At 46.6% G+C, this 19,991-nt stretch overlaps 2 protein-coding genes and 1 long non-coding RNA gene across 3 annotated transcripts; 2 read left to right on the top strand and 1 right to left on the bottom strand.

Annotated features, from left to right (window-relative positions):
• Positions 1-464: 464 nt before the first annotated feature.
• cct2 (chaperonin containing TCP1, subunit 2 (beta)) lies at positions 465-12,967 on the top strand. The gene is made up of 16 exons (XM_076111557.1): positions 465-564; positions 8,707-8,781; positions 8,868-8,933; positions 9,335-9,446; positions 9,599-9,675; positions 9,763-9,875; positions 10,262-10,464; positions 10,549-10,649; positions 10,845-10,972; positions 11,059-11,162; positions 11,246-11,365; positions 11,602-11,730; positions 11,848-11,951; positions 12,075-12,174; positions 12,540-12,681; positions 12,767-12,967. Exons 1-16 carry the CDS (start codon positions 562-564, stop codon positions 12,795-12,797), a joined length of 1,608 nt encoding a protein of 535 aa, XP_075967672.1. The 5' UTR covers positions 465-561; the 3' UTR covers positions 12,798-12,967.
• LOC142970998 (uncharacterized) lies at positions 1,436-2,183 on the bottom strand. Its single transcript, XR_012959324.1, has 2 exons — positions 1,861-2,183; positions 1,436-1,763 (listed from the first exon to the last, which is right to left on the bottom strand). It is a non-coding gene; the product is annotated as an uncharacterized LOC142970998 (long non-coding RNA).
• A 137-nt stretch (positions 12,968-13,104) lies between the features above and the next one.
• Positions 13,105-19,957, top strand: nots (nothepsin). Its single transcript, XM_076111558.1, has 9 exons — positions 13,105-14,233; positions 14,795-14,975; positions 15,382-15,499; positions 15,835-15,953; positions 17,242-17,441; positions 18,276-18,401; positions 18,717-18,861; positions 18,997-19,095; positions 19,718-19,957. Exons 1-9 carry the CDS (start codon positions 14,178-14,180, stop codon positions 19,886-19,888), a joined length of 1,215 nt encoding a protein of 404 aa, XP_075967673.1. The 5' UTR covers positions 13,105-14,177; the 3' UTR covers positions 19,889-19,957.
• The last annotated feature ends 34 nt before the right edge of the window (positions 19,958-19,991 follow it).

Here is a 19,991-nt window from a genome sequence, read left to right as displayed (position 1 = left end):
ACTGTTTGATACAAAACACACGTTAAACAAAACATCACGCATTGCACTCGCTCATTTAATTCGATTATTTATTTTTTTCACATCTTTAATCATATTTTACTTGCAATTAAACATTTTGTGTTAATAGTTTATTTGTATTGCTCAATCAGAAAGGCACATATTCAAGAGAATACAAACAATAACAATAACAAACAAAAAATAAATTACACACAATAATAAATTAAAAATAAAACAACTTTGTACAACATTTTACATATTTGTATGCAGAAAATACAGGAATAGTATTCAAGAAAATGTAATTTGCGTATGAAATCTTTTCCCAAAATAATTAAATTACTATTCCCAACCTCTGTTTTCTTAAATGTAGTTCATATAAGGACCAAAAAACAAACCAGGTCCTATTTTTCAACAGATGGTGGCAGCAGCGTGTTTACCGGTGATCTGCCTTGAACGCAGCTTTACGTTTCTACGTAACTGCGTCGCTACGTATTTACGTCACTCCCCCTGCTCCAGCCCTTCTTCTATCTGCGTGCACGGCTTCATCTCCGACTCACAGACATCATGGTGAGCTTTTACGTTTATTTACTCTCTTTTAAACCAATAAATAGAGTTCATAAAATAGCGCTTCAGCTTTGCAAGTAGATAAACTCCCGGAGAGTCTGCTAATCTATTTTATAGGACCGGTTGTGTTGTTTTTTAACAGTCCCGTTAGCTAACCGGCGAGCACGCACATGGACGCGATGGATGCGCTAAATGCTAAGCTAACTGCGTCAAAGTTTAACTATGACTCTCTGTTGAAGCGGTCGGGTTCGATAGAGCAAATAAAAACATTTGCTGGTATCTTTTATGGTGTATTTGTCGAAGACAGCGCGTGCTGGTTCTTCTCAGATTAGCACTTTAGCATGCTACGTTAGCATTAGCATCATTTGTGCTTTGTGGCTGTCAGGAGGAACAAACCATCGATTACAGACAATCATGCTAGGTTAGCATGCTAGGTTAGCATGTAATCTGTGCTGTCGGTAGGAACAAACAAGCGATTTACAGACATTCACGAATTAACTGTTTTAACTATAAACAAAGCAAAATGTGAATAAAACTGTAAACGAGTCCTGCTTCCAACCAGCTCAACGTATTAGTAGTTTTGTATGTTTTTGTTTATTTATTTAATAATTTTGGTTGGAAGCTTCTAGCGGTTTCTAGGATGCGTTCAATGGTGCTCGGAATAAACAGCTCCGTCCACGCCTAGATTGTGTTCAAAGACTACGTAGCTCTTTTGTTGTGCAGCATAACGTAGTGAAATATAAATTAAGATTATTTGCTCGTCTGAAAAACTAAAGGTAGCAATAATAAAATACGAGTTATAAATGTAGCACCCCCGTTACCACAGAAATCCGATTCAAAACACCGTAAAGGCACGTCCACACAGGAAGCAGTGTTATACAAATATAAATCTTTTATTAATACCAATCTAACTGTGTGAAGCAACCAGTGACAGCTGGTTTAGCGGGCAGGAGGAGTTCACAGACCGTGCACTAAGATCGGCCTCAAACAATTTAAAGCAAAACAAACAAAACAACAAACCAAGGCAGCGTCCCACTAACTAGAAAAGAAATGAAAACAAAAACATAAGTAATCACAAACAACTGCCAATAAACAGAAAACAAACCCAAAAAGATTGTAATTCCACCCACCGAATGTTCAGCAACCCAGCCACCCCCACTTGGATTCCCCCTCAGCTACCATTGGAAGCTGCTCAGGAAGCTCTAAAAACCACACAACATTACATCTTTCTTAATTATACCCAATTTCCCAACATACGACATCCATAAAGAAAAACCCTTCCACTCTAAATATATTTACCCGAGTCAACCTCCCCCGAACACACGCTGTCCCCTCCGTAACGGATGCCTCCCAGACACTGCGCCAACGACGCAACTTCTCATGCGGCGTCACGCTACGTCTATGCTTGTTGTGGGAGAGGAAGTAGTTGGACTCGGCACCCCCGCTTGTGGCGGCGGAGACAGAGCCGAGTCACACACAGCCGCTCGTGACGGCGGAGAGAAAGACAACGGCCGCGAATTGCCAGCAGGTGCATCTTTTCACCTAATCAGGCCCGTGCACCTCATTACTGGTCCGCCGGACCCAATAGTGTCACCCCGTCAGTTTCACTTGGTTACATCCACCCCCCCTTAATCAATCAGTGTCCCACTGATGGCATATGTCCCCTCCAGATCCCACATCAACCTTCCCCCTTAGATGGCTTACCGCAGACCTCGGCAGCCGGTGCGGGTTAGAATGAACCCCCGCAGTAGCACGCTTGGACCTCCGAAGTGGAGGTAATGGCGAAGGCACAGGTGATGGCAGTGTCCGTGGTGAATGCAGGGCATGTGTACTCTCACCTGCACTCCGTCCCTCCTCGCCCACAGAGGGGGTAGCCCCCGTAGGACGGGGGGGAGACAGCCCTTCTAAACCAACTTCCCTCTCTCTTTCCCCTTCCCCCTTTCCCTTCACAATGCTCCCCTGCGCCCCCGGCCCATCGGCCCAGACCATCGCAAGCATAGAGTCGTCTGAATCGGACTCCACCTCAGGAAGTGAGGACCCAGCAACTCCCCGGTCCCCCGGTTCCTGCCCATCCATCTGTACGCCTGGACCACAAACGCGCAACTCATTTCTATGTAGATTGCGTTGGGGTTTTGAGAAATCAATCGGGACAACAGAATACACAGGCAGGTCACCACCCAGGTCACCACCCAGCTGAGCTATGACTCGGTGAGGGGTGGGAAGCCACACATCCTGAATCTTATGCCTACCTGAAAACTGACGATTCCTTACATACACAAATTGGCCTGGTTGCAAAGGATGATCACCTACAGGCGTGCCTGCATACCTTTTACGAGCTTCTGCTGCCTGCTCCATGTTCTTTCTAGCCCGAGCGTAGGCACAGCCCAACCTCCTCTGATGCTCCTCAACCCACTCATGCACATTACCGTCAAAATCCTCCCTATCCTGTCCCAGCCAGACATCCAGCGGAACCACTGGAGCCCTCCCGAACATGAGAAAATACGGCGAGTAGCCAGTACTCTGATGTTCAGTGGTGTTATAAGCATACACCAGCTCCGGAAGGTACTCAACCCACCTCCTTTTCTGCTCCGGGCGCAGGGTACGCAACAGATCATGTAGAGTCCTATTGAAACGCTCACACTGTCCGTTCCCCTGAGCATGATAGGGGGTTGTTCGACTTTTTTTCATCCCATACAACCCACAGAGACACTGGACAACCCCAGCCTCAAAGCATTTCCCCTGGTCAGAGTGCAACCTTGAAGGGACCCCATAGGGCTGAATCCAATATTTCACCAGGGTCTTTGCGACCGTTACTGCACGCTGGTCTTTGGTTGGCACCGCAACCGTAAACTTGGAGAACACATCGGTAAAAACCAAGACATTCTCTCGTCCATCTGACGACGGTTCCAGCACGGTGAAGTCCATTGCAACTACTTCCAGCGGCCTAAAAGCCAACAGACTCCCCAACGCTGCAACCACCCTTGGCTGTGGTGCTTTAGAAACAATACACCGTTCACAAGTCTTACAGAAAGCCTCAATGTCTGCAAACATTCCCGGCCAATAGCACCGACTGCGAACCAACTTGAATGTTCTTTCCACCCCTTGGTGCCCATGGTCAGTGTGCATGCGAGCAAGCACCTCTCGATGTAATACCGCTGGCAACAAAAGCTGCTTAATCTCTCCCTCCTTCTGATCACACAGCCTCCGGTATAGCACACCCCCCAGCTCCACAATCCTTCCCCATTGTCTCAAAAGTCCAATTGTTCTGTCACATTCCTGCAACCTCTCGTCCCTACAAGGTTTCACACCCCTCACCCAGTATGTTCGAAAAGATGATATCACGGAATCTACCTGCTGCAGACTAGCCAAGGCCGACATGTCAAATGAGGGAAAGCTAGACATAGAAGCTTGCTGGGGGCTCGCACTGGTTTCCTGACACAGAGCCGTTCGATGGGGTTTGGACAGAACACTACGTGTGTCCTGAAAACTTTGTGCCACTCCTCCCCCCTCTGTCCCCCTCTGCTCTGCATACTGCCTAGAGAGAGCATCCGCCCCTGCATTCTGGCTACCTGGCCGATACACCAACTGAAAGTCAAACTGAGCAAGTTCAGACACCCATCTCTGTTCTACAGCTCCAAGCTTTGCGGTGTTCAAATGGCTTAGCGGATTGTTATCAGTAAACACTGTAAACTTGTTCCCAATCAGATAATCCTTAAATTTATCCGTAACAGCCCACTTCAACCCCAACAGCTCCAGTTTCATGGCACTATAGTTCTCCATATTCCGCTCCGACGACCGGAGGCCACGACTTGCGTATGCAACCGGCCGTCGCTGTCCCTCCCCCTCCTGCGACAAAACAGCCCCCAACCCTTGATGGCTAGCGTCAATCTCCAGGAAGAATGGCTTGCTAAAATCTGCATACCCCTACACGGGAGCGGAAATTAACTTTTGTTTTAATGTTTCAAAAGCATCTTCACAGGTTGCATCCCACAACTGGCCAAACACGAGGAACGAAGAGGCTTTCCTCCCCCCTTTAGCTGACAGCAGTGTGGACAGAGTGTGGAGGGGGACTGCCAACTTAGCAAAGTTTCTCACAAACCTCCTGTAGAAACTAGCGAAACCCAGGAATGATTTCAACTCTGCCACACTCTGCGGTCGACGCCACTCTGCAACCACCCGAATCTTCTCCGGATCAGTAGCCACTCCAGTAGCTGAAATGACATGTCCCAGGTAAACAACTTCGGACTGAAAGAATGAGCACTTACTCAACTTGACCTTGAGATTAAACTGCCCCAGCCGGGACAACACCAAATCTAGGCGCTCAAGGTGCTGCTCAATGGTAGACGAAAACACCACAATGTCATCCAGATACAGGAGGAGCGACTGGAACCTCTGATCCCCCAAAATTCGTTCCATCAACCGCTGAAAGGTACCTGGCGCATTACAGAGCCCAAACGGCATCCGTGTAAATTCATACAAGCCAAAAGGAGTGCAGAATGCAGTCTTACTGCAATCTTTCTCCGCCACTCCCACTTGATGGTAACCACTCGCCAAATCCAGGGTGGTGAACCACCTTGCCCCGCTCAAAGCATCCAAGGACTCTTCGATACGTGGAAGAGGGAACGCATCTCGCCGTGTTCTCGCATTAAGCTGCCTGTAATCCACACAGAGCCTTAGCGACCCATCCTTCTTCCTCACTATCACCAAGGGGGAGGAGTAGGGACTACTGCTTTCCCTGATAATGCCCTGCTGCAATAGCTGTGCTATATGCGTTTTGACTTCCTCATACTGACTTGGGGGTATACGCCGGTAGCGCTGCCTAACCGGGGCTTCATCCAGAACTGGAATCTCATGCTCTATCACGTTTGTAAACCCCAAATCCATGTCTGACTTTGCGAAGACCCCAGAATGTTTACTCAGGAGCTGCCTCACTTTCCGTACCTGTTCAACAGTCAGCCCTGGAAATTCCTGTGCGGCTACCTCCGGGGGCAGCTGCTGCCGCTCCGCAACCCCACCAGTCTGTTCGCACAAAAAGACTCGCTCTTCCTGCGGCCCTACTCGTTCAAAGGCTACAGGGGCAGTACCACCCGACACCACTTCCACTGAATGTATTGAGCAAAGGCAGGTCTGAGATGCAATGTTCGCATCCACATGCCCTACATTCACCACCGGCACCGCAACCTGTCCATTCTCCACTGGAACCACTGCATTGGAAACGAGTAACTCCCCCGGGAGGCTCCCCTCCCCCGCCCCCAATGACTCCACACACACAAATGAGCCTAACAAAGTCTGCCCAGATGGAACTGACACAGGTACAAAACACATGGATCCAGCCGGAACACAGAAAGGTACGGTGGAATAGGCAAAGCCTATAGGTGAAACAGCCTGCTCCTGCTGGCAAACCGAAAACGCCAAACCCCACACTTCATCCGAATCAGACGCCGAATCCTGCTCGGCATCTGATGCCAACTGCTCCATTTCATAAAACCGCTTGATTACGTTCATGCCCAATATGCAAGGAACAGCTATTTTGCGATGTAATGTTGCGGTGTCCGTAGGGTCCCGAACAACCAGAATGCCCCTCCCGTTTGCAACCTTGCCCAAGGCACCGACATCCCTCTCGAAATACCCCAGGTAAGGAATGCCCAACCCATTTGCCGACGACAGGGAAAGCCACTCACAGGTTTTAAGAGTTGGCCTAAAATGCTGCTCAAAAAATGTCTCTGTAATAGTTGACACGTTAGACCCAGTGTCTAGGAGGCATTTAACTTTCACATCACCCAACAAAATTTCCACAGTTGGACATTTGCCGACCAAACATTCATATTCCTCCTTTGGAACTTCAAAGTGTGAGCCCGACTGAACCTCACCTGTAGCTGGACTCATTACCACAGGGGGGGAGAGTTTCCCTGCTGCTCAGCTACATGGGCAAACCTGTCACGGGAGACCTCATGGCGCAAAACCGGAGCTGCCCCTCTGTTTGGAGCCCCTACCCGACACTGTCGCGCCATGTGACCCGCAACCCGACATTTAAAACAGATAGGCTGACCATCAGCGTCAAACCTTGGCTGCTCCCCACGTACCCCCGGCCGGCTAATCCCTAGACCTGACAAATCAGACACTTTCTGTGCCAAATCAAAAATCTGAGCCTGCTGTTTCTTCAGCGTGCTCTCAACCTGGACCTGCTGCTGCTTTAAAGTTTGCAGAATCTCCACCAGCAGTGGGTCAGGTTCGGGGAGAGCAGCCGCAACAACTGTATTGGACTCCACAGCTCCCATCTCACATGAGTTTGTCACCCGCCGACTTTGACCACCCGCTGGTTCCCCATCTTCCCACGTCAATGCCTCCTCGCGTAACGCAAAGAAAGTGATTTTATTATTCTGCCGAATCACCTTCTTTAGCTCTCTACGGAGCGCTAAATCCCGAACGTTCTCTGCAAATTGATCACGTAAAGCAAAGTCACTACACCAGGCCTGCTTGATGTCACAATGATTAATATCATCAATAATAGCCATCAGCCCATGCGAATACTCCCTGACGGATTCCCTTTCTCGCTGCCTCCGGTCGAAAAATAGTTTTTGCAATCTGGTCAGTGAATCAGGCTGTCCATATACTTCCTTCAGAATCTCCAGAATGCGCCTAGGGTCTCTCCTCTCGCTCTGAGACCGATATCGTATCTCCTGTCTGGCTTCCCCTCCCAAATGGTCATAAATGTACATAGCCTTCTCAGCATCCTCAAAATGACGATAACCCAAAACTGCATTTATCTCATCCAACCACTCATAAAACTCAGCACAGGACCCCCCATTAAACACCGGACACTTTTTTTCTTTTGGTACATAAATGACACGCTCTCTACCCCTCGGACCAGCAGCACCATCCCCCACTACCCCTGATGTTTCCTCCGGTTGTAGGGAAGACGGGGCACTGGATGCAACAGGAGACCCATGTTGTTGCAACTGTGCATTCAAGGAGTCATTAATGTCTTTTAAGGCCGACATAGCTGCCTTGTCTGACACCACCCTCTCTTTCAGGGCCTCTAGCTCCTCTCGAAGATATTCCATCTTCACCGTTCGCACCGTCCACGCCAGCTGACGACCCCGGCCGGATTTGATGTTGTCCCGGCTCTTGTAGCTGTGTAGACTTCGTGAGACCCACTGCCTTGGTCTAAAATCTATTGCCGTCGCACCAGTCCTGCCCTTCCAGCACTAGGCCCAACCAAACTGTCACTGCCTAATTTTACCCTACTCACAGCGCCAAACTGTAGCACCCCCGTTACCACAGAAATCCGATTCAAAACACCGTAAAGGCACGTCCACACAGGAAGCAGTGTTACACAAATATAAATCTTTTATTAATACCAATCTAACTGTGTGAAGCAACCAGTGACAGCTGGTTTAGCGGGCAGGAGGAGTTCACAGACCGTGCACTAAGATCGGCCTCAAACAATTTAAAGCAAAACAAACAAAACAACAAACCAAGGCAGCGTCCCACTAACTAGAAAAGAAATGAAAACAAAAACATAAGTAATCACAAACAACTGCCAATAAACAGAAAACAAACCCAAAAAGATTGTAATTCCACCCACCGAATGTTCAGCAACCCAGCCACCCCCACTTGGATTCCCCCTCAGCTACCATTGGAAGCTGCTCAGGAAGCTCTAAAAACCACACAACATTACATCTTTCTTAATTATACCCAATTTCCCAACATACGACATCCATAAAGAAAAACCCTTCCACTCTAAATATATTTACCCGAGTCAACCTCCCCCGAACACACGCTGTCCCCTCCGTAACGGATGCCTCCCAGACACTGCGCCAACGACGCAACTTCTCATGCGGCGTCACGCTACGTCTATGCTTGTTGTGGGAGAGGAAGTAGTTGGACTCGGGACCCCCGCTTGTGGCGGCGGAGACAGAGCCGAGTCACACACAGCCGCTCGTGACGGCGGAGAGAAAGACAACGGCCGCGAATTGCCAGCAGGTGCATCTTTTCACCTAATCAGGCCCGTGCACCTCATTACTGGTCCGCCGGACCCAATAGTGTCACCCCGTCAGTTTCACTTGGTTACATAAATATATTGACTTGAGGGATGAACACGGTGTGTGTGTGTGTGATATTGATGGATTGGTTTCTCTGCAGGCGTCCTTATCGATGGCACCGATGAACATCTTCAGACATGGAGCCGATGAAGAGAAAGCAGAGACTGCACGAATGGTAAGTGTGTTTTTATTTTGGTCTCGGTGAAGCTACTCGTCTGCTTTATGATTCAACAAGTTTCCATTTGTGCGTTTTCTCTGCAGTCGTCCTTCATCGGCGCCATCGCCATCGGAGATCTGGTGAAGAGCACTCTGGGCCCAAAGGGAATGGTCGGTCATGTTGATCCCAAGAGATGATTATTGTTGTTACACAGATTTACATGTTGAATACGGGTGTTAAAAGGGCCAGAGAAGTGACCAGAATGTGTTGGAAAAATATACAAAACCGGCTTTTGATTTTTTGGTGCATAATGGTGGTTTAACGGACCATGATAAGTTTTACTGACGATGGTTCTCCTCCAGTATTCAGTAGAACATGTGTTTCTAGTCTCTGATAATGTTTCATTGAAAACAACCAATCAGAGGAGAGCTAGTAACGTTAGCAGCACCGCTAACGGTTAACCAACGGAGGTTCACTTCAGTTACATTATGATGCCTTCAGGCTCTGCTCAGTGTTTTAAACCAACAGGAGTGCGAGCAGCTGTTGAACCGTCTCTCGTCTTGTCTCTCAGGATAAGATCTTGCTCGGTGGAGGTAAAGGCGGCTTGGTGACGGTGACCAACGATGGAGCGACCATCCTGAAGGCCATCGGAGTCGACAACCCTGCTGCCAAAGTCCTGGTTGGTGAGTGAAGCTGCAGAGCATCTGGTCTGTCTCTCTCTCGGTCTCTCTGTCTGTCTGTCTGTCTCTCTCGGTCTGTCTCTCTCTGTCTCGCTCAATTTAATTCTCCTAAAACACATTTAATATAATATTTTATGTATACATCTGTGTTCCAGACATGTCGAAGGTTCAGGACGATGAAGTCGGAGACGGGACGACTTCCGTCACGGTGCTCGCTGCTGAGCTGCTGCGGGTAAAATCACGTTTTGTGTTTTATATTAAAATATAATAAAGAGTCATGTGACTTAATCGCTCGCTGCTTCTCTTCAAACCGGAACAGGAAGCAGAGCTGCTGATCAGCAAGAAGATTCACCCACAGACCATCATCGCTGGCTGGAGGAAGGCCACGCAGGTGGCCAGAGACGCTCTGAGGGAGGCGGCCGTGGATCACAGGTGAGACGTGTTGATGTATTCTCTCTCTCTCTGTCTCTCTCTGTGTCTCTCTGTCTCTCTCTCTGCCTGTCTGTCTGTCTGTATGTCTGTCGCTCTCTGTCTCTGTCTGTCTGTCTGTCTGTCTGTCTCTCTCTCTCTCTCTCTCTCTCTCTCTCTCTCTCTCTCTCTCTCTCTCTCTCTCTCTCTCTCTCTCTCTCTCTCTCTCTCTCTGCCTGTCTCTCTCTCTCTCCCCCCCCCCCCCCCCCCCCCGCAGCTTCTTCTACGTTAAACCAGATTCTGTTCTCTTCACTGGAAGACTTTTATTGTGAAGCAACAACAGGAAGTGTTGACCCTCTAAACATCAAGTAGTTCCGGGTCGTCATCGTAGCTCTTTCTTTTCTCCGTAGCAATGACTCGGCTCGTTTCCAGGAGGACCTGATGAACATCGCCCGGACGACGCTGTCCTCCAAACTGCTGACTCACCACAAAGACCACTTCTCCCAGCTGGCCGTGGACGCCGTCATGAGGCTGAAGGGCTCCGGGAACCTGGAGGCCATCCACATCATCAAGAAGCTGGGAGGCAGCCTCACCGACTCCTACCTGGACGAAGGTGAGCGGCGTGACATCACAGCCTCTCTGGCTCCCGATTGGCTGCTCCCGTGATGTTCACTGTCTTCTTCTGCTGCGTCTGCAGGTTTCCTGTTGGACAAGAAGATCGGAGTGAACCAGCCGAAGAGGGTGGAGAACGTGAAGATCCTCATCGCCAACACGGGCATGGACACCGACAAGATCAAGGTACACACACACACTCAGTGTTACCAATGTTTGAAATAGAATAATTGAGGTTTCACCTGCTATGAATATTAAACTATTCACATTTGCTGACAAATAAATAGGATTTGAATAGTTTTCAGATGAATCCTGAGCATGATGCATTCAAAGACCTGTGATTTTATTGTGTGTGTGTGTGTCTCTCTCTCTCTCTCTCAGATCTTTGGCTCCAGGGTTCGCGTTGACTCGACTGCGAAGGTTGCAGAGATCGAGATGGCGGAGAAAGAGAAGATGAAGGAGAAGGTCGACCGAATCCTGAAACACGGAATCAACTGCTTCATCAACAGGTACACACACACACACACACACACACAGCTGACAGCTACACAACACAAACCGTCAACACGTAAAGGAAACGTTTCTTTCTTCACAGACAGCTGATCTATAACTATCCAGAGCAGCTGTTCGCTCAGGCCGGTGTCATGGCCATCGAGCACGCCGACTTTGCCGGCGTTGAGCGCCTCGCTCTGGTCACCGGTACGTACGAACACACACACACAGTGTGTATGAAGTTCCTCGTCCATATAAACTAATGCAGGACTCTTTCACTGTGTGATCAGGAGGAGAGATCAGCTCCACCTTCGACCACCCAGAGATGGTGAAGCTGGGTCACTGCAAGCTGATCGAGGAGGTGATGATCGGAGAGGACACGCTCATCCACTTCTCTGGGGTCGCCATGGGTAAGGACACACGCACACACAGTTTACCGTTAACCATCAGAGTAAATAAAGTGTTACTGACTCAGTAGAACGTGTTTCTAGTCTCTGATCTCTGATAATGTTTCATTGTAAACGACCAATCAGAGGAGAGCTAGTAACGTTAGCAGCACCGCTAACAGCTAACCAACGCAGGTTCACTTCAGTTACACTATGATGCCGTCAGGCTCTCTGATTGACCCCTGACCCTCTCCTCTCAGGTGAGGCGTGCACCGTCGTCCTGCGAGGAGCGACTCAGCAGATTCTGGACGAGGCGGAGCGCTCGCTGCACGACGCTCTGTGTGTGTTAGCTCAGACTGTGAAGGAGCCACGTACTGTTTGTGGAGGAGGTACAGACACACATGCACAGACCCCCCCCCCCCCCCCCCCCTGTGAGGTGTGATGAGTGCCGCTGTATGAGGTGTTGATACGTCCCGTGTAACCTGAGCGCGTCGTGTCTCCCTCAGGCTGCTCTGAGATGCTGATGGCTAAGGTTGTGGGCGATCTGGCCAATAGGACGCCAGGAAAGGAGGCGGTTGCCATGGAGTCGTTTGCCAAGGCTCTGAGGATGGTACGGCCGTCTGATTTCTTTCCTTTGATCTCCGGTTGCTTTTAAAAACCTTCAGATCTAAGGTTCACGAGGTTCCTCGTACGTTCTCGTGAGTCTAAAAGATTTGTGTTTTTTCTCCTCCAGCTGCCGACCATCATCGCCGATAACGCCGGCTACGACAGCGCCGACCTGGTGGCTCAACTGAGAGCTGCACACCAGGAGAACAAGACCACCTGGGGACTGAGTGAGTGAACCCACTTCAACATGCGTCACCTGAACGCCTCACGAGACATTCTGCTTCTTTAATGTACCGATACTTTTCACAAACTCTCAACAAATTCAAAGGAAAGTCATCAGTTTTGAACCTCTGAACCCCAAAAAAATCCACCGGCGGGATTGAGTATCTGAAGTGATCTCTTAGGATAGAGATGAGCACAGAAAGATCATAAATGATGAGAGGTGTGCATAGAATAATGGAAGTAAAATAGACCACTACTCTTTCACCGGAGTGGTTTTTATGAATTTAAACAGATTTTAAATGTCTGATTTCTTCCGTTTGGTTTTAGACAAACGTTGCTGAGTGCATGTTGGGTTTTCTTCCCCCTGCAGACATGTCTGAAGGAGTGGTGGGCAACATGGCGGAGCTGGGCGTCACAGAGTCCTTCCAGGTGAAGCGTCAGGTGCTGCTGAGCGCCTCTGAAGCCGCCGAGATGATCCTGAGAGTCGACAACATCATCAAAGCTGCTCCCAGGTCAGTTCTCCGGTCCCTTATATCTGTATAACATTTCATACGAGAGTTCCTCCCGTTTCACTCTCGTTGTTGTTTGTTTCTGTAGGAAGAGAGTTCCCGACCATCACCCCTGCTAGAGGAAGAGGAGGACGAAGGTGACGAACGTGGGGGAGGGGTCACTTTTGTTATTTATCGCCTCTTGTGGAGCTCAAACGTAAAGAACCGCTGTTTGTTCTCTTTCTCTGTAAAACTCTCAGAAACGTCGTCGTTTGTTTTGTTTATTTGAAAATAAAAAGAACCAACTGTTGACGTTTGTTTTCTTTTAGTTCTTTAACGCACGGTTCAGCGAGTCGATGGTTCAGTTTCGTTGTGCGTTGAAGATGAATTTTGGCTTTAAATGTGCGTTCTGCATCATGTTCTCTGTAGGGCTGTGCCACATCCAGTCAATATCAGCAAACATCCCAGAAAGATTTAATGCAAAAACATGAAGGTATCAAACTCGCATTACGGAGAGGACGTGAAGGAACAGCATATATTTACCACAGATATCATATTTTACACATATTACTGGGTGTATATTTCAAAAACACAAATATTGACTATTTGTATAGTTTATTATTATTTATTTAATTTGTTGTGGCTCAAGGGGGATGGTGCCCTCTAGTGACCAGCCGCCACTGTTTCCTTCAGTAAAAGTATCAGTATAATCAGTAAAATATAGTAAAAGTATTCAAAGTGTAACTCTTCTACTGTTGTATATAATCTTGAATGTTAAAGTACCTCAACGTTGTACTTGAGTACAGTACTTGAGTCTCTTTAATAATCTGAACGTCTGAAGCAGTGTTCCCGTTATTTTGTCCACCCTGTGTTGTTTGTCTCATCAGGTCAAAGCGACCGAGACCTCCGACTTCAAACAAACCGTTTCACAACCGGACGGAAGAAGTGAACCCGTTCGAGTCTTTGTTCTCCTGAAACTTCTGCTTCATTTGATGTTGGACACAAATAAAATGTCTTAAAGTAAAGTTAGGACGATGTGTAAGAGCTACTTTAGGTAAAAGAAGTTTAAAATATGGAGTCAGGACAGTTAATACTCGAACAATATCAGGATTTAAGAGAACAGAAACATGTTATTTTCTCTCCTCGAGTCCGTAGTTTATTTATTTGCTCTAATACGCCGTCGTAGAACGTGAATATAGATTTCAAACGTTATATATTGAATATTTTACTGTATATTCTGATGAATCACCGTTAACATTTCTGACATTGTGCACATTTGGTTTTTGCACCTTACTGATAATCTTCCTCAGTGGATGAAAACGCACCAGAGAAATCAACTAAATACACTTAAAATATTGACATATTGTAAGATTTTTACTGTATTTTATTGATCAGATAATTATTGATGCATCAAGTTTCAGAGAGTCTCTGCTGTCACTCTCACACACACACACATCCAATCAGAGCAGCAGTGATCTCTGATAAAAGCTGCTCTCACTCTGACGGACTCACAGACAGACATGTTGAAGCTGGTGCTGCTGCTGCTGTGGACATGGACGAGCTCGGCGCTGGTCAGGTAGGAAACACACCTTTGTTTATATCGGTGTACAAATACTATTAATAATTAATACAATAACTTTTTACTTTTAGTCAAGTCAGGCACCCGAAACAAGCTAATTACAAACAAGACTCATGATCCAAAAAAAAAGTGACTTTATTCCCACAGTTCTGAGATTTACCTCACAATTGTCTTTAATTGTCTGTTCAAGATTTCGTTTTACTCCAGAAAATGTAAAGTATTCTGAGTACAGTCTGAAGTTTTTGAGGATTCTTTCTTTTTTAAAGGAATAGTTCGATATTTTGTTGCTTAGCATAAAGACTGGTATCGAGGGGAAACAGCTAGCCGGGCTCTGTCTATAACTCATGTGAAGCCAGAACAAGTTGTTTTAACAGTTCAGTTAGAATACAGACTAAACAAACATGTTAATCAGTGAGCTATAGAGGACAGAATCAGTTTTTATGCTAAGCTAAGCTAACAATCTTGTCATCTAACTTTGAAAGCGAATGAGTGCATTTTTCCAAAAATGATATAAAATCAAATAAAATTATGTTTAAAAATACCCCCCCCCCCCCCCAGGGTCCCTCTGAAGCGGGTGCGTTCGATTCGTTCCCAGCTGCGAGCCGAAGGCGTGCTGGAGGAGTTCCTGAAGGAGCACCGGCCCGACATGTTCAACCGGCGCTACGCTCAGTGCTTCCCGCCCGGCACGCCGTCGCTGCGGCTCGGACGCTCCAGCGAGAAGATCTACAACTTCATGGACGTAAGAACAACAATGTCGGAACATTACCGAGGTGCTCCTGAGCAAGGCAGTAAACAAGGCATCTGCTCGTGATGACAACGTCCCAGAAGTTTGTTTCTTAGGATGGACGTATACGGCGTCTCTACGTCACTCCTCAGTCCAAATATGGTCACTTCCTGTTCACTGGTTGCAAAAAACCAAGATGGCCACGTCACGATGACTACGTCCACTTCTTATATACAGTCTATCACAACATTACTCTTCTGTATCTTTACATAGATGATAGTTGAATATCTAACTTACAGGTTAGTCTATATACCATTGGATGGCCCCAAAGTAGGACTTTTTTTGGCGCCATCCGGCCACCGTTCCACCTGACGCCATGTTTTCTGCTGCAGACTCACATTGTGTGTCTGTTGTGTTTCAGGCTCAGTATTACGGTGAAATCAATTTGGGGAGTCCGCAGCAGAACTTCTCTGTGGTTTTTGACACCGGCTCATCCGACCTCTGGGTGCCGTCGACCTACTGCGTGAGCCAAGCCTGTGGTACTACACAATACAACACGACACTACACAACACGACACTATACGACACTACACAACACGACACTACACAACACGACACTACACACTACTCACAAGACAATTTAACACCACAGAACACAACTGTTTGACTGTGGTGTTTTATAAGAGTTGTTTGTGGGTCAGGTCAGCATGACAGCAAGGTTGAGTGTGTTCCTGACTGATAAGGAGTTCAAGGTCTCTCTGTGTGTGTGTGTGTGTGTGTGTGTGTGTGTGTGTGTGTGTGTGTGTGTGTGTGTGCGTGTGTGTGTGTGCATGCGTGTGCGTGTGCGTGTGTGTGTGTGTGTGTGTGTTCACAGCGCTGCACAGGCGTTTCAGGGCGTTTGAGTCCACTTCGTTCCATCATGACGGCCGGACGTTTGGGATCCACTACGGATCAGGACACCTGCTGGGAGTCATGGCCAGAGACACGTTGAAGGTCCAATTTATTTCCACTCTACTAAACTATGTTAATGTTGGAATTACAAGAAAAGACGAGGTCATCAAATGTGCGTTCACTTGGTGGAATCCTGCTGGACGAATACATTATGGAAGCATACCGTTTATCTGCAATGTCCCTGGTTCAGTTTCAAGCAGTGATCCCAATTAATCCACACTACGGTCCTGGTACCTGAAAATATAACCACTGTTGGTCCCAAAGCTTCCTTTACAGAGATGCTGAAGGTGTAATTATCTTCATAATTTCAGCATGTAGTGATCTAGGACATACGGTTCAAAACACCTGAATTGGATGCAAAAGTAAAGATTCAATTTGGAGCCCTTGGTAGAAGCTTAACAAATAAACAAATCGCAAACAATTTTTAAATACATTTTCTTTGGATCATGTCAAAGTTGCCAATAAAAGCTGCATCAATGGCATGAGCATCAAAATGAGGTACCGAATGGTTACAGACGTCCACGGTTAGATTCTGGTCGTGTTGCAAGTCATACCCGACGGTTTCCTGTCTGCCTCTTCACCGCCGACTGTCCAAGAAATAAATACAAAAATAATAGATTCTGCAGTGAAAGAAATGTCAAAATGTTCAAATATGAAATTACAATTTGTAACAAAATTAATTCTTTATTAAGATACCAATCTCTGAACCCATCGTCTATCAGTCTGACGATGGTTAAGCCTCCACGGGCAAGGACCATATTTCTGTGGGTCCGGTGTAGTCAGCAGATATCTGGGCCAAGACTTCCTTTTCCTGGAGTTGGAGTTGATTTGAGTTTACAAGCTAATTTTAAACTAACAAAAACAAAAATCAAAGTCAGACGAAACAGGTTGGTTCCTAGATTGGATTTCGGCCAATGCGTTCGGCCTATTTTGCTCTCCACACTTACCGTTTACCTGCATTCAACCAAATCCTGCTCAAACTGATTCATCAATAATACAAAGACTACCCACTGAAACCGGAACGCTTCCAATACCAACATCTTGCATAGGAATCTTTTTATAAGAGTATTAAGATACCAAACCAACATCAACAAAGAACCTCAAAATTAGATGTTGCCATCATTTCCCAACAAAGGAACAAATTCTCTTCAGTAAACGAACTGCAAAAGATTTGAAGATTTGTTTTAAACCCATGTAGCTGAAGATTAGAAGCTTAATTTATCCTGTGTTTTAACATACACAGGAAGTTGACTTGGTGAAACAGCGCAGTAAAACAAGAAAAGTTAAAAAGTTTAAGAAACATTCTATGATGATTTATCTTCTGTTCCAGATCGGGAGTCTGACCGCCCAGAACCAAGAGTTTGGGGAGTCGGTCTACGAGCCTGGTTCTGCGTTTCTGAGGGCAAGATTCGACGGCGTTCTGGGGATGGGTTACCCGTCCCTGGCAGAGATCCTCGGAAACCCCGTTTTCGACAACATGTTGGCGCAGAAGGAGGTGGACGAGCCGATCTTCTCCTTCTACCTCAGCAGGTAAAACCTCCTTTTCCAGACCAATGCAATGACTCACCAGTACCACCAGTTTAGGGTCCATTGGAGTGAGGAGAATATGTTGTTGTTCCTACCAGTACTGGTTTCATGATTTTGAACAGGCAACTTTCAAGTCACACTCTCGTGGGGTTTCCAAACTGGAGTCCAAAGAGTCAATAGCCAAATTCAAGGATCCACAGAGTTTTGGGTGTTCAAGGGGTTTCGGGAGAGTATTGGAAAGGTGGCTCTAGGGTTTCCAGGTTGTTCCAATGGGTTTCAGGTGATACACAAGGTTTCCCTTGTGTTTCAGGAGAGTCTGAAGAGCTGAAGAGCTTCGGAGATCTCCAAGGGTTCAAGGAGCATCCAGAGGGTTACAAAGATTAGCAGCATTTTAAGTGTAGTCCCAATGTTTTAGTCTGTTTCCACAAGGATCCAGTTTTTAGGATGATCCAGGGTTTTCAACAGTTCCTGAGGGGTCCATGGGAGCCCAAGAGTCACAGATTTTAAGGGTTTCTGGGTAGTTCCAAAGAGAAATCCAAGATATATAGGGTCCTAGATCCCAGGGTTCTTGACGGATTGCGAGAATGCTGGCTAGTGAAATTGTTGATAGAATGTTTGGTTGTATTAATAACTTGCTGACTCTTGGGGAATGGTTTGAGTCGTTTGGTCTCAACATCCAGAGAAATCTAAGGTTTGAAGGATTTCACAGGAGTCAGAGGGTCCAGAGGACTCTATGAATTCAAAAGCCTCAGTGGATTGACAATAAAGTGTTTAGGGGCCATAAAACAGAGAATTAATTGCTGTTTGTTAATTGGAATGTGATTTTTGTCCCTGCAGGAAAACAAGCAGCGGCACCCCAGAAGGCGAACTGTTGCTAGGCGGAAAAGACGAGGCGTTGTACAGAGGACCAATCAACTGGCTTCCAGTGACTGCTAAGGGCTACTGGCAGATTAAGATGGAAAGGTTTCCCACATATTTTTAATATTGTGACTCTGAGTAACTCATTAATTCATTGTAACTGTAATCTTTACCCCGAGTTGAGGTCCTGACCATGTACTAACAAGTGCTGATCTTTGAAATGTTTTTTGGTTATTCATGGTGGCACCTTTGGTTCTGGACCACATCCGACATTACAGTTGTGTGGAGTCACAATTCATATGTTGTGCAGTAAATGCAACAACCAGTAGATGGCAGTCCAAACCAGATTAATAGACAAGGTGCAGTCACTCTTTAAATAAGGTGAATCAGTAAAACATATGATATCTGTGTATCTTTCAGTATCGCGGTGCAGGGTGCGAGTTCTCTCTGTCCTCGTGGTTGCCAGGTGATTGTCGATACTGGAACCTCCCTCATCGCCGGACCAACCGTTGACATCCTCACCCTTCACCAGCTGATTGGAGCCACGCCCACAAACATAGGAGAGGTTAAACCCTAATTTGATTGCGTAATCTAAATCTCAATAGACATTTCTGGGCAACACTTAAATCTGAGACAAATAGATGCAGAAATGTTTAAACATATAATCTCATTTGACCTTTATCTTTTGTGTGTGTTCCAGTTCCTCATCGACTGTGTCAGGTTGTCCAGTTTGCCTCATGTGACTTTCGTCCTTGGAGGAACAGAATACACACTGACTGCTGAGCAATACGTTAGGAAGGTTTGTCTCCTTTAGCTTGTCTTCCCTAATGGCTGACAGACTTTGTTCTGCAGCTCTCTGCGCTTGTTGTAAAATACTCGTACAGAATACTTGTTAACATGTAGGGTCTGAATCCAGTAGTGCGGTCTAGAAGGGTTCGGGGTATTCTAAAGGGTTTCTTAGGGGTTTCAGCTTAAGAGTTCAGCAGAGCCTAAAAGTCAAAGGGTACCACAAAGTTCTTTGCGAGTTTTCAAGAAGGTATTCAGCGTTAGGAAGTTCTAGAAGATATCTCAAACCATGTGTCACAGAAGGTAGCTGACCAGGTAGCTGAGTAGCCAGCTCTACGCTAGTTAGCAAGCTAGCTTTTCAATTCCACCATGCTTTACTGCTACACTGAACTTGCTGTGTTCCATAAAAATGAGTCGGACACAGTCACTCATCTGTTGATAGCACTGCTGTGACAAGAGCGTGTTGATGAAGCATTAAGTTGTTATATTTATCTAATTTATTCTGGCTTACTACGCTTTGTAATGTTACTGTAAAGCTAACCTCAGTGAGTCTGCGACTGAAATGAGAAATATAAACATAAATATACAGTATGATACTTAAATGTCGTCGTCAAAAGTCATCTCTCTATCTCCAGGAGACACTTGGCGACAAGGAGTTTTGCTTCAGTGGTTTCCAGGCCGTGGACATGGTTTCCCCCGAAGGCCCCCTGTGGATTCTGGGAGATGTATTTCTGACAGAGTTCTACAGCATCTTTGACAGAGGACAGGACCGGGTTGGCTTTGCCTTTGCTAAACACCCAACCTAACTCTAACCCATTGGTTATCGGTTAATAGCTGACAACTGTATCATCAATAAAAACTATGCAATTCTTACAAAGGCATCAACACAAATAGTACTTGTTTTGTAAC

This window comes from Anarhichas minor, unplaced genomic scaffold, assembly GCF_050575085.1.
Source record: "Anarhichas minor isolate MPS153535 unplaced genomic scaffold, ASM5057508v1 ptg000045l, whole genome shotgun sequence".
In the NCBI taxonomy this organism is placed as follows: Eukaryota; Metazoa; Chordata; class Actinopteri; order Perciformes; family Anarhichadidae; genus Anarhichas; species Anarhichas minor.
The sequence above is the reverse complement of the archived record's forward strand: the minus strand, read 5'-3'. Positions and strand labels throughout refer to the sequence as shown.

Bases quoted from the DNA above. Each gene is read 5' to 3' on its own strand.
- nots (XM_076111558.1), top strand. From the start codon at position 14,178: ATGTTGAAGCTGGTGCTGCTGCTGCTGTGGACATGGACGAGCTCGGCG. The intron at 15,500-15,834 runs GTACTACACAAT...GTGTGTTCACAG, and splicing joins CTGCGTGAGCCAAGCCTGTG to CGCTGCACAGGCGTTTCAGG. The intron at 18,402-18,716 runs GTTTCCCACATA...TGTATCTTTCAG, and splicing joins TGGCAGATTAAGATGGAAAG to TATCGCGGTGCAGGGTGCGA.
- cct2 (XM_076111557.1), top strand. The intron at 10,650-10,844 runs GTACACACACAC...TCTCTCTCTCAG, and splicing joins TGGACACCGACAAGATCAAG to ATCTTTGGCTCCAGGGTTCG. The intron at 11,952-12,074 runs GTACGGCCGTCT...TTTCTCCTCCAG, and splicing joins TTGCCAAGGCTCTGAGGATG to CTGCCGACCATCATCGCCGA.